The sequence below is a fragment of the Lacerta agilis genome, chromosome 17 (assembly GCF_009819535.1).
Source record: "Lacerta agilis isolate rLacAgi1 chromosome 17, rLacAgi1.pri, whole genome shotgun sequence".
NCBI classification, from domain to species: domain Eukaryota; kingdom Metazoa; phylum Chordata; class Lepidosauria; order Squamata; family Lacertidae; genus Lacerta; species Lacerta agilis.
Window position 1 is genome coordinate 6,946,413 of NC_046328.1, and position 13,066 is coordinate 6,959,478.

A 13,066-nucleotide genomic window follows, 5' to 3' on the forward strand; every position below is an offset into this window, starting at 1 on the left:
TGGGCACGTCACCATTTCAGATTAACCTCTCACAAATTTTGACAGCAAAGTAAGATGGCTCCATGTATTCCACACTAAGCACCTCAAGGTGGGATACAGAAGCACAGTTTTCCCCAGACCAGAAATCACTTATGAACTTTCAAGCCCCTTGCAATTTTAATAGAAAATAAATGCAATGCTGTGAGAGGGAGCCGGGGAAGGTTATCATGGCATATCCCCACACCATTGCACCCCGATCCATCATTTTCTCTTTTCTTTGGAATATGCTCAATGACATCATGCCAGTAGTACCAGCTGCCCTTACCAGGGTGAGGGGGTTACAACTGATTGCCTGCCCACACTAGAGAGCCAAAAGAGAGAACAATAATATCCAAAAACCGTTTGTCGAAGTAAAAAACAGCTTACTAACATGCCACAGCTTACTAACATGCCACCAGTTCTACTAACATGCCACCAGTTCATCTGTGGGGCTGTACAGTTAGCCCCAAAAACAATAAAGCCATTTTGGGGTCAAAAAGAAAGAATGAAAAAGCGTGTTTAAAATAAACCCATTCTGACTGTATTAGGTCAGCTTCACTTTCTGACCCACATATGCCACCCTGTGGAATTTCAGTTCCCATCAATGAGGGAAAGTGCATGCTAGTCCTAAGGCAGGGATTTGTGGAAAATGGAAGCTGGAAAAAACATGTAACATGACATGCAATTAAATTAGCAACGTTTCCACTGCATCTTTTTTAAAAAAAACCCAACCCAAACACTCAGGCGAGTCCACTACAATCATGACAAATAAACTTCAGTAGCCCAGCGAATTCCCTAAGGGCCCATTCACACATGCACAGACATAATGTGGATTCTGCATCTCTTGATGACTAGCAGCTGACCCTTTCTAAAATGCACCGTTTGTAGAATCTGTGGTATTTGATCAGCAATGTCCTGTTCACATGTGAAAGTTGTTCTGTGACTGTGCATTAATCAAGCAAGCAAGCAAACATGTATATAGCATTAGTCCCCAGCTGTGTAGCATGTCAAATATTTAGCGTGTGCAAGTATGCTTAAGAGGACAAGGTGAGTGTGTAGTTGTGCCACACTCCCAACATTTCAGAGTGTGTGTGCGCGTGCGCATGCATGCATGCATGCATGTGTGCAAGGCCCTTTTAACACTTTGAAACACTTTATTTTTATTATTTTTATTTTACTTAAGTTTATATACCACCAGAATATCAAAGAGTGGTTTACAACACAGATTAATATAAGACGTCAACATTATTAGGCATTTGTAAGAATTTTAGCAGTAATATAATAGGAAACCTTGCGGCCATGCAAGCATGAATGTAACATCAGTCTGATTAACGCAAAAAATTAAGCTGCAATCCTCTTAACTACTGATGAGAAGGCCTCACAGGAAAACAGCAGGATTTACTTCTAAGTAATGATGCACAAGACTGTGGTGTACAAAGCCAATTTCGAACACTGTAACTTTATTAGGGGGTATATATCCAACTAACTTTTACTCATTTAAATCAATAGATCCAAGTTAGCCATGTTCATAAATTTCAATGGTTCTACTCTGAGTAGGACTCTAATCCTTAAGTTTACAGGACTAAATCTTAAGTTTGTAGAACAAATAAACACAAAGAAAAGAGAGAAACAGCCCCTCTCTCCAACTCCTTCCATCGGTGAGGAAGCAATACTACTACCACTACTACTACAACTACTTACTACTACTACTACTAATAATAATAATAATAGTGACACACACGAAAAAGTGCTTTTCCCAACTTAAACTTGATCATTTATTTGTGATTGCTCCAGAAAGGGTGGCTTTGTAGCAATCTTGTTTTTGCATGTCATGCCAAAATAAAAAAAGACATCTAGCTAGCTAGCTAGCAATGCATGCAATAAAAGCAAGACTTGCTCACCAACAGGAAAACTTACCCTGCGAGCCTTGCTTTGGTATTTAACTGCTTTTTTCGTCTCTTCTTTTGCATGTTCTACATAATCGACTGCATTCATCACATTTTTCTCTATGCTGTTGACCATGTCACCCTTAAAGCGAAAACAAGAACATACAGCAGAAACAGAGCTTTATTTCACCACTGCTGGAAATTTTCAGAATTTTTTAAATGGCTCAGAATGAGACGAAACATACTTAAATTATCGTACAACATGGATTATGTGATGACATTTACATTTTAAAGAAAAACGGCAGGTTTTTATTATTATTACCGTTGATGCTTAACTTAAGACACACGGAAATCACATCAGTAAAAGCAGGCAAGGAAAAAAATACTGATGACTGAAAGCATTACTACAAAAATGATATATGCTTTTGAACAGCTTCCTTAGGACTGGCATTCTAACATGGGAATTTTATATCTTACACTCTGCATCCACCAGAACACACCCCTTACCCACACAGCTTCCTGTGCTGCAATCATAACTTTTTTTAAAAAATGTCATGTGTCACAGTTAATAAGCTTCAAACCCGCAACTCCCTAAAGAGTAAGGAGCCAGCTTATCTCCTACAAATTAAATTTATTTCTCCCTCTTTCAGGGACACCAGACTGCTCTCCAAGGCAATATGTCCCCCGAGGAAGGGGCTCCCAGAGAAGCTACGCAATTAAAAGCACTCTACCATGCTATACATCAACTCTATGCAATGCCACCCCGGCATTGCAAAATGAGGCTCAGGTTTTTCCGCCTCACCTGTCCTTGCCTACCTTCCCTCCAAGGATGCAAGAGCAGCCCTGATCTGCAACAGTCACAGTGAACCAGCCAAACAAAAGCACGCTGGGCCAAGCTCAATACTGTAAGGGACAGTGGGATGAACGTTCTCCCTTTTCTTGCATTCACACCTGATATTCCTCAGGTGAGCCAGACTACACCTCCTACTGGCACCAGATGTTTAGCACCCAGTGCTAGATCAGAGACTCGCTGCGTTGTGGTTTATGGGTCAATGAGGTTTGACACTCGGTCACTGCCGCACAGATCTGAGCTGTACAGTGTTTGCACATAAAAGTCACTATGCTTCTGTGAGAAAGAAGAAGAAGAAGAAGAAGAGGAGGAGGAGGAGGAGGAGTTTGGATTTGATATCCCGCTTTATCACTACTCGAAGGAGTCTCAAAGCGGCTAACATTCTCCTCCCCCTTCCTCCCCCACAACGAATACTCTGAGACAGTGTTTTTCAACCACTGTTCCGCGGCACACTAGTGTGCCGCGAGATGTTGCCTGGTGTGCCGTGGGAAAAATTGAAAAATTACTTTATATATAGTTAATATAGGCACAGAGTTAATTTTTTTAAACATTTTCTAATGGTGGTGTGCCTCGTGATTTTTTTCATGAAACAAGTGTGCCTTTGCCCAAAAAAGGTTGAAAAACACTGCTCTGAGAGACTTCAAAGAAGTGTGACTAGCCCATTGCCCCAAGGTCACCCTGCAGCTGCATGTGGAGGAGCAGAGACGCGAACCCGGTTCCCCAGATTACAAGTCTACCGCTCTTAACCACTACATCACACTGGCTCTCAAAAAAGTGAAGCATGCCCTGATTATTATGAAGACATGTTTTCACAGGTGAAACACATGCTCCCCACATGCACCCCAGAGACACACACCACACAGCACCTCAGCTTAGATGATGGCCCAAGTCTGCCTAGGACTCTCGTATCTATGGGACCGCCTCTCCTGGTATGCCCCACGGAGGACCTTAAGGTCCATAAAGAACAACACTTTGGAGGTCCTGAGCCTCAAGGAGGTTAGATTGGTCTCAACTAGGGCCAGGGCCTTTTCAGTACTGGCCCTGACTTGGTGGAACGCTCTGTCACAAGAAACTAGGGCCCTGCGGGATTCGACATCTTTCCACAGGGCCTGCAAGACGGAGCTGTTCCATCTGGCTTTTGGCTTAGACTCACTCTGACCCCTTAGATGGGATTTGGTATATAAATTTTCCCTTGGCATTTTTGCTGGCCCATGTAGGACCAGCATGGATAGCTGGCTCAGGTGAATATCTGATGTTTCCTCCCTTTATGGTCTTGAATTATGGACTGCTAAAATGAGGCTGCATTTTAAGCTTATTTTAAGCCATATTTTAATTAACTGTTTGTTTGTTTGTTGTTGTTTTCTTTTACGTTTTATTGTAATTTATATTTGGTGTTAGCCGCCCTGAGCCCAGTCCTGGCCGGGGAAAGCAGGTTATAAATAAAAAAAATTAAGAAATTAATTAAGATTACCGTATTTTTCGCTCCATAAGACGCACTTTTTTCCTCCTAAAAATTAAGGGGAAATATCTGTGCATCTTATGGAGCGAATGGTGGTCCCTGGAGCTGAATTTCCCAGGGCCCAAAAGAGGATCATGCTTTTTATTTTACAAAGAGAAAAGGGGGTGTTGAAAGGACCCCGCTCAGCAGCTGATCAGCAAGAGATCGGGAGAGAGATAAGAGCCCCAGCTCCCTTTCAGCCCCGCCCCCTTGCCCATGCCTCCATTGTTGAATGTGCTGTAAAGAGAGGTTGTTTGTTTCCCCAGCAACATGTGACTGGCTGATTATTTTATCTGTCTGGAAACTGTAGAAAAGGCTCCCTTTCCTTTAGAAGCTGCAGAAATGTGAGTTGAACCCCATAAAAACAGGGCTTTTCCTCTTTGCTTTTCCCCCTTTGCAAAAAAAGCTGCAAAACATTTAGCTGATCCTCAAACAAACAGGGCTGTTCCCTTTGCAAAAAAGCTGCAAAACTTTTAGCTGATCCTCAAAAAAACAGGGCTTTTCCCTTTGCAAAAAAAGCTGCAAAACTTTTAGCTGATCCTCAAAAAAAACAGGGCTTTTAGAGGAGGAAAACCAGAAAAAAATTCTTGTTTCCTCCTCTAAAAACGAGGTGCACCCTATGGTCCAGTGTGCCCTATGGAGCGAAAAATACGGTAATTAAGTCTCCTACCTGCCGGCATAACAGGCAGAAATGGGGGCATTCTGCCATTCACGCCAATGGAAGGCGCTGGTGGTAGTGTGGTTTTCCTGTTCCATGTCCACTTTTTAGGCTTCTCTCTTTGTACCAGGAGATAAGGTAACAGAATGCAGGTGCTGTTAAGATGGTGTGGGGGAATAGGCAGACCGGAACTATGCAGTAGGCCTAGTCTGCTAGGAAACTCTCCTGCTGCAAGCTATAGTGAACAAGGTCTGAACAAGAGAGCTAATTCGTAAGGGAGAGCACGTTTAGATTTTCAGTTTTCTCCAAACACTCGGAGACTGTCCTTGCTGGTTCAGGGCTAGGTTGGAGGCATGAGATATCCCTGCATGAACTTCCTTTAAAGCAATTCCAGTTAGAATGCCAGTATATATATATACATATAATATGATCTCATGTTTGATGAACTAACTTGGGAAATGGCACATGGGGAAAAATGGGAATATTGCAGGAGTGTTACCTGTGCGGTTCTGTCCGTCAGCAGACATTATCAGCAACAATAAACAGCAAAGTGTTAAAAAGCTCATTTAACGTTTCACTTCTGCACTGCTAAAAGCCCCCAATAGGAGTCTCATTAACTTGAAAAACCACAGAGCCCACCCAAAGCATCACATTACTTGGAGACTTGAGTCATTCATTTTTTGCTATAAGCCAAGTCAATCCTAAGAAAGCAGTTATTACACTTAGTAATAATAAAAATACTAAGCTGCCTGAATGCAACTGTTTATATTATCTCAAGGAAAAGCTAAGCAACTGAGTTATCACAAGAACTGAACAAGGAACTAAAGTGGATCTGAGCATCCAGTTGGCTGCTACCCACAAAATCTGTGTCAAACCTCCCTAAATATGCCCTACACCCAAAGTGCCGTTGAGAAATGTATTACATTTTGAAAATACCCTTGTACGTATTTTTTTATCCCCCCCCCCCTTCTTCTTCTTTTTTACTTTCCTCAAATGAAAGGAAAAGCAGCTCACAAAACAGAAAATCAGTTAGGGGGGTTTGCCTGCTATTGATGACATCTCCCATTTTTGTGGCTGCTTTATCACACACCCTGTGGGACACACCCTAAGTGCGTCCAATGTAATTAACTGACTGTTGTTCCAACTAGTAAGACCTCAAGCCTTTTAATAAAATACTGCACTGCAATGAATTAAGTTATAGTTTGATCACATACCTGAACCTCAACAAGCATTGCCATGTCCATAAACATTTCGTGCAGCTCATGTATACTGGATTCCAGTTTTATAATATCTTTGTGACGTGACTCGATTTCATCAAGAGCTTCTCTAGTAATTTTGGTGTCTAAAATAATCTTTGGGGAAGAAGAAAATATGCATTGGATTGTTTCATTTATTGGAGAAATAGTACACACACAGAGAGAGACAGACATTTAGGTTGTAAGCCTGTGAGCGGAACTTCTACAAGCACACAGCCTTGTTTTCATTTTAAGCACTACAGAAATATTATACATACAAGGGAAGCAAAGTAGACGTGAAATACATACGTCAGAAGTGAAAATAGAAAGATTGCCACTTTCCAGCATTTCTTCCAGCTCTTCATCAGAAGTGTTTTTTCCAGCTAGTAAGAAATTATAGACATCCATTTGTTACACGCTGCAAAATAGCTACTTGCTCAGAAGCTGAAAGGAAACGCTGGCCTCTCACCAAGGGCAAATTGACAGTGTGGAGAGATGACTCCTCTTAAGCTCCTTCACCAGGAGAGCAACAGACGTATGCTTAGTATTTAAGTAGACAGCTTCTGATACACTTCTACTAACAATTATTATTGCTGCATATTTAGATAAAATATATTACTTCCTTCAAGTGCTCAGAGCACTTAATATTATTCACAGCGGTGGAGGAAGCCGCTCGGGCCCCTGGGGCGGCACACCGCAGGACCTCTGGAGTATGCCTGCCTCCTCCCACTCAGCAGCCCTACAGCTTGGGGGGAGGCAGCAGGTGGACCGTTTGGGCAGCACGGAGCCTGCGTGTACCCAAGCCACTGTGACTCGGGCACGCTGCAGGCCCCACGGTGAGGCATTTTGACACTCCCCTCAGTGGTGACACCCGTGGCAGCCCGCACCCACCGCACCCCTGATTATTCAGTATTTTGAGAAGGGCTGGGAAACCTGTGGCCCTTCAAGATGTTGTTGAACTGCAAATGCACCAGAACCACCGCCGACCATTGGTCATGCAAGCTGGGGCTAAGAGTTGGGAGTCCAGCAACCATTGGAGGGCTACAGGCTCCCCATCTGTGGTGTAATTGAGTTTCGTCAGCAGACCCTCCCACATTCTCAAGAGCAACCAAGGAGGACTAGAAACAAATGGAAATAAATGTATTACCGCCTGCCAAGGGCCATGTACAACTTCATCTGCATCACCCTCCAGACGGAAGAACCTAGAAACTGGTCGCCAATTGCCAAGGGACAGAGGAGACTGACGCACACAAGAACCAGCCTATCCACAACTATTGTTGTCTTTTGGGGTGGATTTTAATTGTAAGCCACCCTGAGAGCCAAACCATGGTTGGGGGAAACGGATCGGAATTGCTAAATGTATTCAGTTCTCAGGCTACAGAAAGCAGGGGTGGGAAAAAGTCAGGCGTGGGAATTACGCAGTCCTCCAAATGCTGCTGGACTCCTGAATCAGATCAGCCCCAGCCAGAATGGCCAATGGTGAAATGATCCTGGAAGCTGCATTCCTACAACTTATGGAGAGCCGCATGTTCACCATCCTGGTAGTACCTTTTCCTAACTGCAAGCATCTTATAAGTCAGATTGCCTGGCACTGGGGAACGGGTGGGATAAGCCCTAGTTAACAGAACAACAAGCATTCAGATTATTCAGGTCTATCACCACAATCATGTATGGATCAAGGAAGCAGTGCAGTTAACAACCCTGCTGCCCCCATTCTGCAAATTTTATTGCAAAGTTCTCATTTGTATAGCATTTTATTTACATGTGAAACTCGAAAAATTAGAATATCATGGAAAAGTCCATTTATGTAAGCAATTGTTTTCATTAGCTACTGAAGTTTAATATATGAGATAGACTCATGACATGCAAAGCGAGATATGTCAAGCCTTTGCTTGTTATAATTGTGATGATTATGGCGTGCAGCTGATGAAAACCCCTAAGCTGAAATTGTTAATTTGGGGTTCTCATCAGCTGTACACCATAATCTTCACAATTATAACAAATAAAGGCTTGACATATCTCGCTGTGCATGCCATGAGTCTATCTCATATATTAGTTTCACCTTTTAAGTTGAATTACTGAAAGAAATGAACCTTTCCATGATATTATAATTTTTTGAGTTTCACCTGTATAAATATATTTGTATCTCACTATTCATAAAAAATATGTAAGCAGTTTATGTCATACACACAATTAAAAACCACTCTTTTTTTAAAGATATCAGCTATTATAGATGGCTATTTTCTTAACTGCTTGCATAATCTTTACAGCACAGAAAAGCTTCCAGCAGTACTAAGTAATAAAGGGAATCCCTTACTTATTTCTAGCTGCCGCCGTATCTGATCCTTGGTACGTTCCCGAAAGCATGTCTGGGTTGTATTATATGTTGTCATGACCTCCACAAACTTCCGGGTCAACACTGTATGCTGGGATTAGATACAAATAAAATTTGCAAAGTTACTTTTAGGACTTATTTTTGTAGGTAAAGCATATTGCTCTTCCACATACCTATGAGCCCACCCCGTCCCCAAAGGGCAGTTCAGGAGGATGCTGAGAGTCGTTTGCAATCCCACTGGCCCTTTCATAGAACTACAATTCCCAAGGTTCCCTGGGGAGACTGGGTGACGATGAAACTAGTAGTCCGGAGCATAGCTACTGTAGCCTTTGCAATTTTGAAGCCAATTTTGAAGACGGAGCTGTTCTGCCTGGCCTTTGGTCCGGGCCCAGTTTGACCCCCCCCCTCTATGGGACCCTGTAAGTTACCTCTTTGGCCCTTTTATCGGCTCATGTAGGACCAACATGGATAGCTGGCCCTGATGAATGCTTGAGGTTCCTGACCCCTATGGTTGTAATTCGTGGGCAATCATGTAATTTTATCCTGATTCTGATTGTTTGTTTGTGTTTCAATGTATTTGATATTTGATGTCAGCTGCCCTGAGCCCAGTTTTGGCCGGGGAGGGTGGGGTATAAATAGAAATTTACTTATTTACTTACTTACAATTATGCAGAATGCACTGCTAGTTCCAAAAGCAGGTCAACCCCCTTTTGGAGGATAGCAAAGAACTGACATTGGACCAGTGCAGACCTTGCAACTCTAAAGGGAAACAGCTGTGCATGTTGGCAGCCTCAAGACAGTGGGGAGCTGTCTAATTACTGCTTTGCTGCTCACCCAGATGCAGCACAGCTCACATCCAGGCATCTATTTCTGTGAATCATCCCCATTGTTTCCCATTTTAGTGCTTGGGGGGGTTTACCTTTCAAACTGAATTTATTTTGAACACACACAAAATAATGAGGGGGGAAAAACCATAAACTCAAGCACTACCATTTCCTAACTCTCTCTCTCTCTTTAAAATCTTCTTCAGGGCACCTACCAGCCATACCATACCTGTGACTTTCGTATTCTGACATCAGCTGAAGTTCGATTAACATTCTCATGTCGAGCTAAATTTTGTTCTATGGCTGCAAAACAGACAAAAGCAACTGAAGATGCCACGCACAGTTACTACCCTTCGCTCGCTACCATAAAAATGGAAATTGCATTTTAAAAATTCCATTTCTTACAGAAACAAAACTCAGTCAGGAATTAAATCCTATAAATAGCAAATTCATTGTCTAAAAGCCTATCCATATTTAGCCAAAACAGCACTATCAATGCACAAGAAAGAGAGGCCAGGAGGGGGGCACCAAACTTTAAGTATAATTTTTTTTTCCTTAAAAAACTTTAAAAGGCTGGGGTGGGGTGGGGCGGACACAACAAAAGCTGTTCAATGAGGACAGAGGATGCCCAGTGTGTACAGAATGCTTTCTGTTAGGCATAGAAAAATTGACGAGGAGGAGAAAAATGCAAAATCCTGGAAGGGAACACAGCTGGTTGACTAGCTGGAACTCTGAACAGGAGGACCCAGCGCTGCAACATTCTGTTGCAGGCTCCATTTGTTAGTTTGAGACAACAGAGGCTGGAGAGCCAGCTTGGAAACACATGGCTAGCTGGAAAGTACCAGCTGCTTTGCATGCTGTTGGAATTTTCATAATAATCATTATATTATCATGAATCTGGAAGGTGACTCTACAGCTGATGGTCATTTCTACTTTTTAATATACAGTTGTACCTTGGTTCTCGAACACCTTGTGACTCAAACGTTTTGGCTCCCGAACACCACAAACCTGGGAGTGTTCTGGTTTGCGAACGTTTTTTGGAAGCCAAATGTCCGTCGCAGCTTCCACAGCTTCCGATTGAGTGCAAGAAGCTCCTGCAGCCCATCAGAAGCCATGCCTTGGTTTTCGAACGTTTTCAGAAGTCGAACGGACTTCCGGAATGCATTCTGTCCAAGAACCAAGATACAACTGCAATTTGTTTGAAGAATAGCAGTTACCTTCCGATTCAGTGGGGGACAGAAGAAGGGAGCCTTTAGGGGAAACTCACATTGTTACTAGAATGGAAGCAGGAACTTTAAAAAAAAAAAAAAAAAAAGATTCTACCTGCTGGATACAGACTGCCCCATATGCTGCTCACCATGCCTCTGTGGATCTTTACATTGACATCGTTGCTTTCGCTGTGAAGCAGGCCTGCAAGCAGCCTGTGACCCCTGAAGTCAATTTTTGCCCACCACCCTGTGATCTGTCAGTCTCATTTCTGCAGTTCCAGGCAGCCACCATCGTTATGTGACGTGTTGGCCAGTGGAAAGAGGAAGGATGGTGCTGGAAGGCAATGCCAGTACTAAGGGCACTGCAAAAGTGTTCAGGCCGTGAGGAGCCCGGGGGTGGTGGTGGTGGGACAGAACAAAGCTTTGCCTAAACAAACCATGGTTTGCGTGGTAATCTGTATGATAACTCGTAGCTAACTCTTGGTTCGTTAAACAAACTATGGCTTAGTGCTACGTGTGAAACAGACCATTCGTGAGCTACCATTTTTTGCCTGGTAGGCTGCGTTTGGCTTGATTGGCAGCAAGCTGTGAACGCCCGCTGTAAGACTATAAAAGGTGTCTGGAGCCTACCAATGACACCGTTACACAACTATGGCCTGCCTTGTGATACCTTGCACTCAGCTATGTGACACCGTATTTTAGGAATCAGGCCTTTAGTGTGCTATAGATGCAACAAGGGTGTGCTATAGATGTAACAATAACAGCACTTACTTTTCAATTTAGCACGAACAATATTTGCTGTTTTCCTGATCTCTTTGTTCAGTTCTTCAAGTTCTTCCTTTGTTTCTTAAAAAAAGGGGAATTTTGAAACATCTTTTAGAGCTGTTTATGACAAACGACAGCTTAAGAATAAGCTTTGCTTATTAAGTGCTCCCGCCTCTCGGAAAACAGCCCCCAAATTCTGCATTGTTCTTATTTAGACTAGTCTCTTTTATCGTCTTGTATCATGAAAAAAATCTTTAATAAACAATTAATTAAAAGAAAGAAACAGTACCCAGACTCGTGGTGCGTTGTTTCTGGCTAAAGGACCACAGACCCTGCAGAGAGCCTTGCACCAGAGAGAACACTGCCCTGATCCAGGCTCATCCTATATGCTTGAAATGATCCTGGACTGAGTCAATGCAAAGTGGTTGCAGGCCCCTGCTTCCTATGCATCATGGCAAGGGCCACAGGCAGAGAAATAGGGAGCTGGCTTCCCTCTCCTGGGAGCCAGAAAGAATTGCAGAAATAACTTGGCTCCAACTGCAAGTTGCCCTGGAACAGCAGAGTGGGGGGGGGGGGGAAATCACACTCTAGACTCTGCCAGGGGACTAAGGACTGCTGGAACGATTTGTTTACTTAAAGGCAGGGAGAGATCTGCCTTCAATGCCACTGAGATAATGCAACTTGAAAAAGTGAAATCTGAAATGGTTTGCTTTATTCTACCCTTACCACTCGTTTTCCCTTTTGTGTTGTATCTATTTCTATCGGTTTATTTGGTCTACAGACTTTAAATACTCATGTCTATTAGACACTGAGCCTGCAGGCAAGGACTGTCTTATCTTTTGACACCTGCACTTTATTAGTGATTTAAAAGTAATAATTCCAGTTTTATATCATCTTCCAAATCAAGCTGGCAGACAAGAAATAGCTGTAATCAATTTACACTTTACATAACCACCGACATCTGCTTAAAATTTAAATGGATTTCTTATAAAACAATGCTCTATATATCTGAGCCTCCATTAGCGGATCATTGTCGTCCCACCCCCTGCCAGCCAAACAACTGTACCAAGCACTGCTTCGTATTTCTCTAGAGAATAGTGTATGCTGCATTTAGCTCACTCTGCTCTTAGATGTATAGAGAGCTAAAATTAGCTGATGATCACAACTGTTAGGGAAACAAGTGGATTTTTAAAAGACTCGTGCTCAATAGGCACAGCATAGTTAAGCCAAAGAACTAAGTTTTTTTTTAAAAAAAATAAATCTACCTTACCTCTAGGGATGCTTACTTGAAAGTAAGCCTTGGTGGTGTCAGTGAAAATGCACTACTAGGCTTAGACCAACAAATGCTGATGGAACTATCCTTGCATTTTTCATTTTACCTGAACTCTAGGTTTGGATGGGAGGGCCTGATCCGAAGATTTGGGGTGGCAGCAAGCAAGCATTTGGGATGAAAAGGTATGGATTGCTCTGTCGGGACAATAAAAAGATGCTATTCCAGCATTATCAGGCTGAGGCAGGTCTTGATGAATGGAGTGCCTCAGTTCGTGCAATTTTTTAACCATGACCTCAATTTAGCACCAATTTTTTATGGTTGCAGTGTAAAAAACAAATCATACACAACACAGGGCAGGGATCAGCAGGGGCAAGGGGAGGCTGTGTGCCTGTGTGTGTGCATGTCTCTGTCCGTCCATGTGCATGCAAGGTTAGAGTGTGAGATGGCCACACCCACATTCAGCGACACATGTTGCTGGCATGGAGTCTCCGAGGGTGGGCCAAGGGTGAATGCAGC

At 42.9% G+C, this 13,066-nt stretch overlaps 1 protein-coding gene across 3 annotated transcripts in view; it reads right to left on the reverse strand.

The window, feature by feature from the left end:
* STX2 (syntaxin 2) overlaps positions 1–13,066 on the reverse strand; it is a 33,488-nt gene that overhangs the window by 5,774 nt on the left and 14,648 nt on the right. For 2 of the 3 annotated variants that reach the window (XM_033174715.1, XM_033174717.1), the window contains exons 4-9: positions 11,284–11,358; positions 9,534–9,607; positions 8,463–8,571; positions 6,455–6,528; positions 6,125–6,262; positions 1,936–2,046 (exon numbers count right to left, since the gene is read on the reverse strand). In XM_033174715.1, the coding sequence (XP_033030606.1) occupies positions 1,936–2,046; positions 6,125–6,262; positions 6,455–6,528; positions 8,463–8,571; positions 9,534–9,607; positions 11,284–11,358 (581 nt within the window). The remainder of the gene's footprint in view (positions 1–1,935; positions 2,047–6,124; positions 6,263–6,454; positions 6,529–8,462; positions 8,572–9,533; positions 9,608–11,283; positions 11,359–13,066) is intronic. The other variant, XM_033174716.1, reaches the window with a different exon arrangement.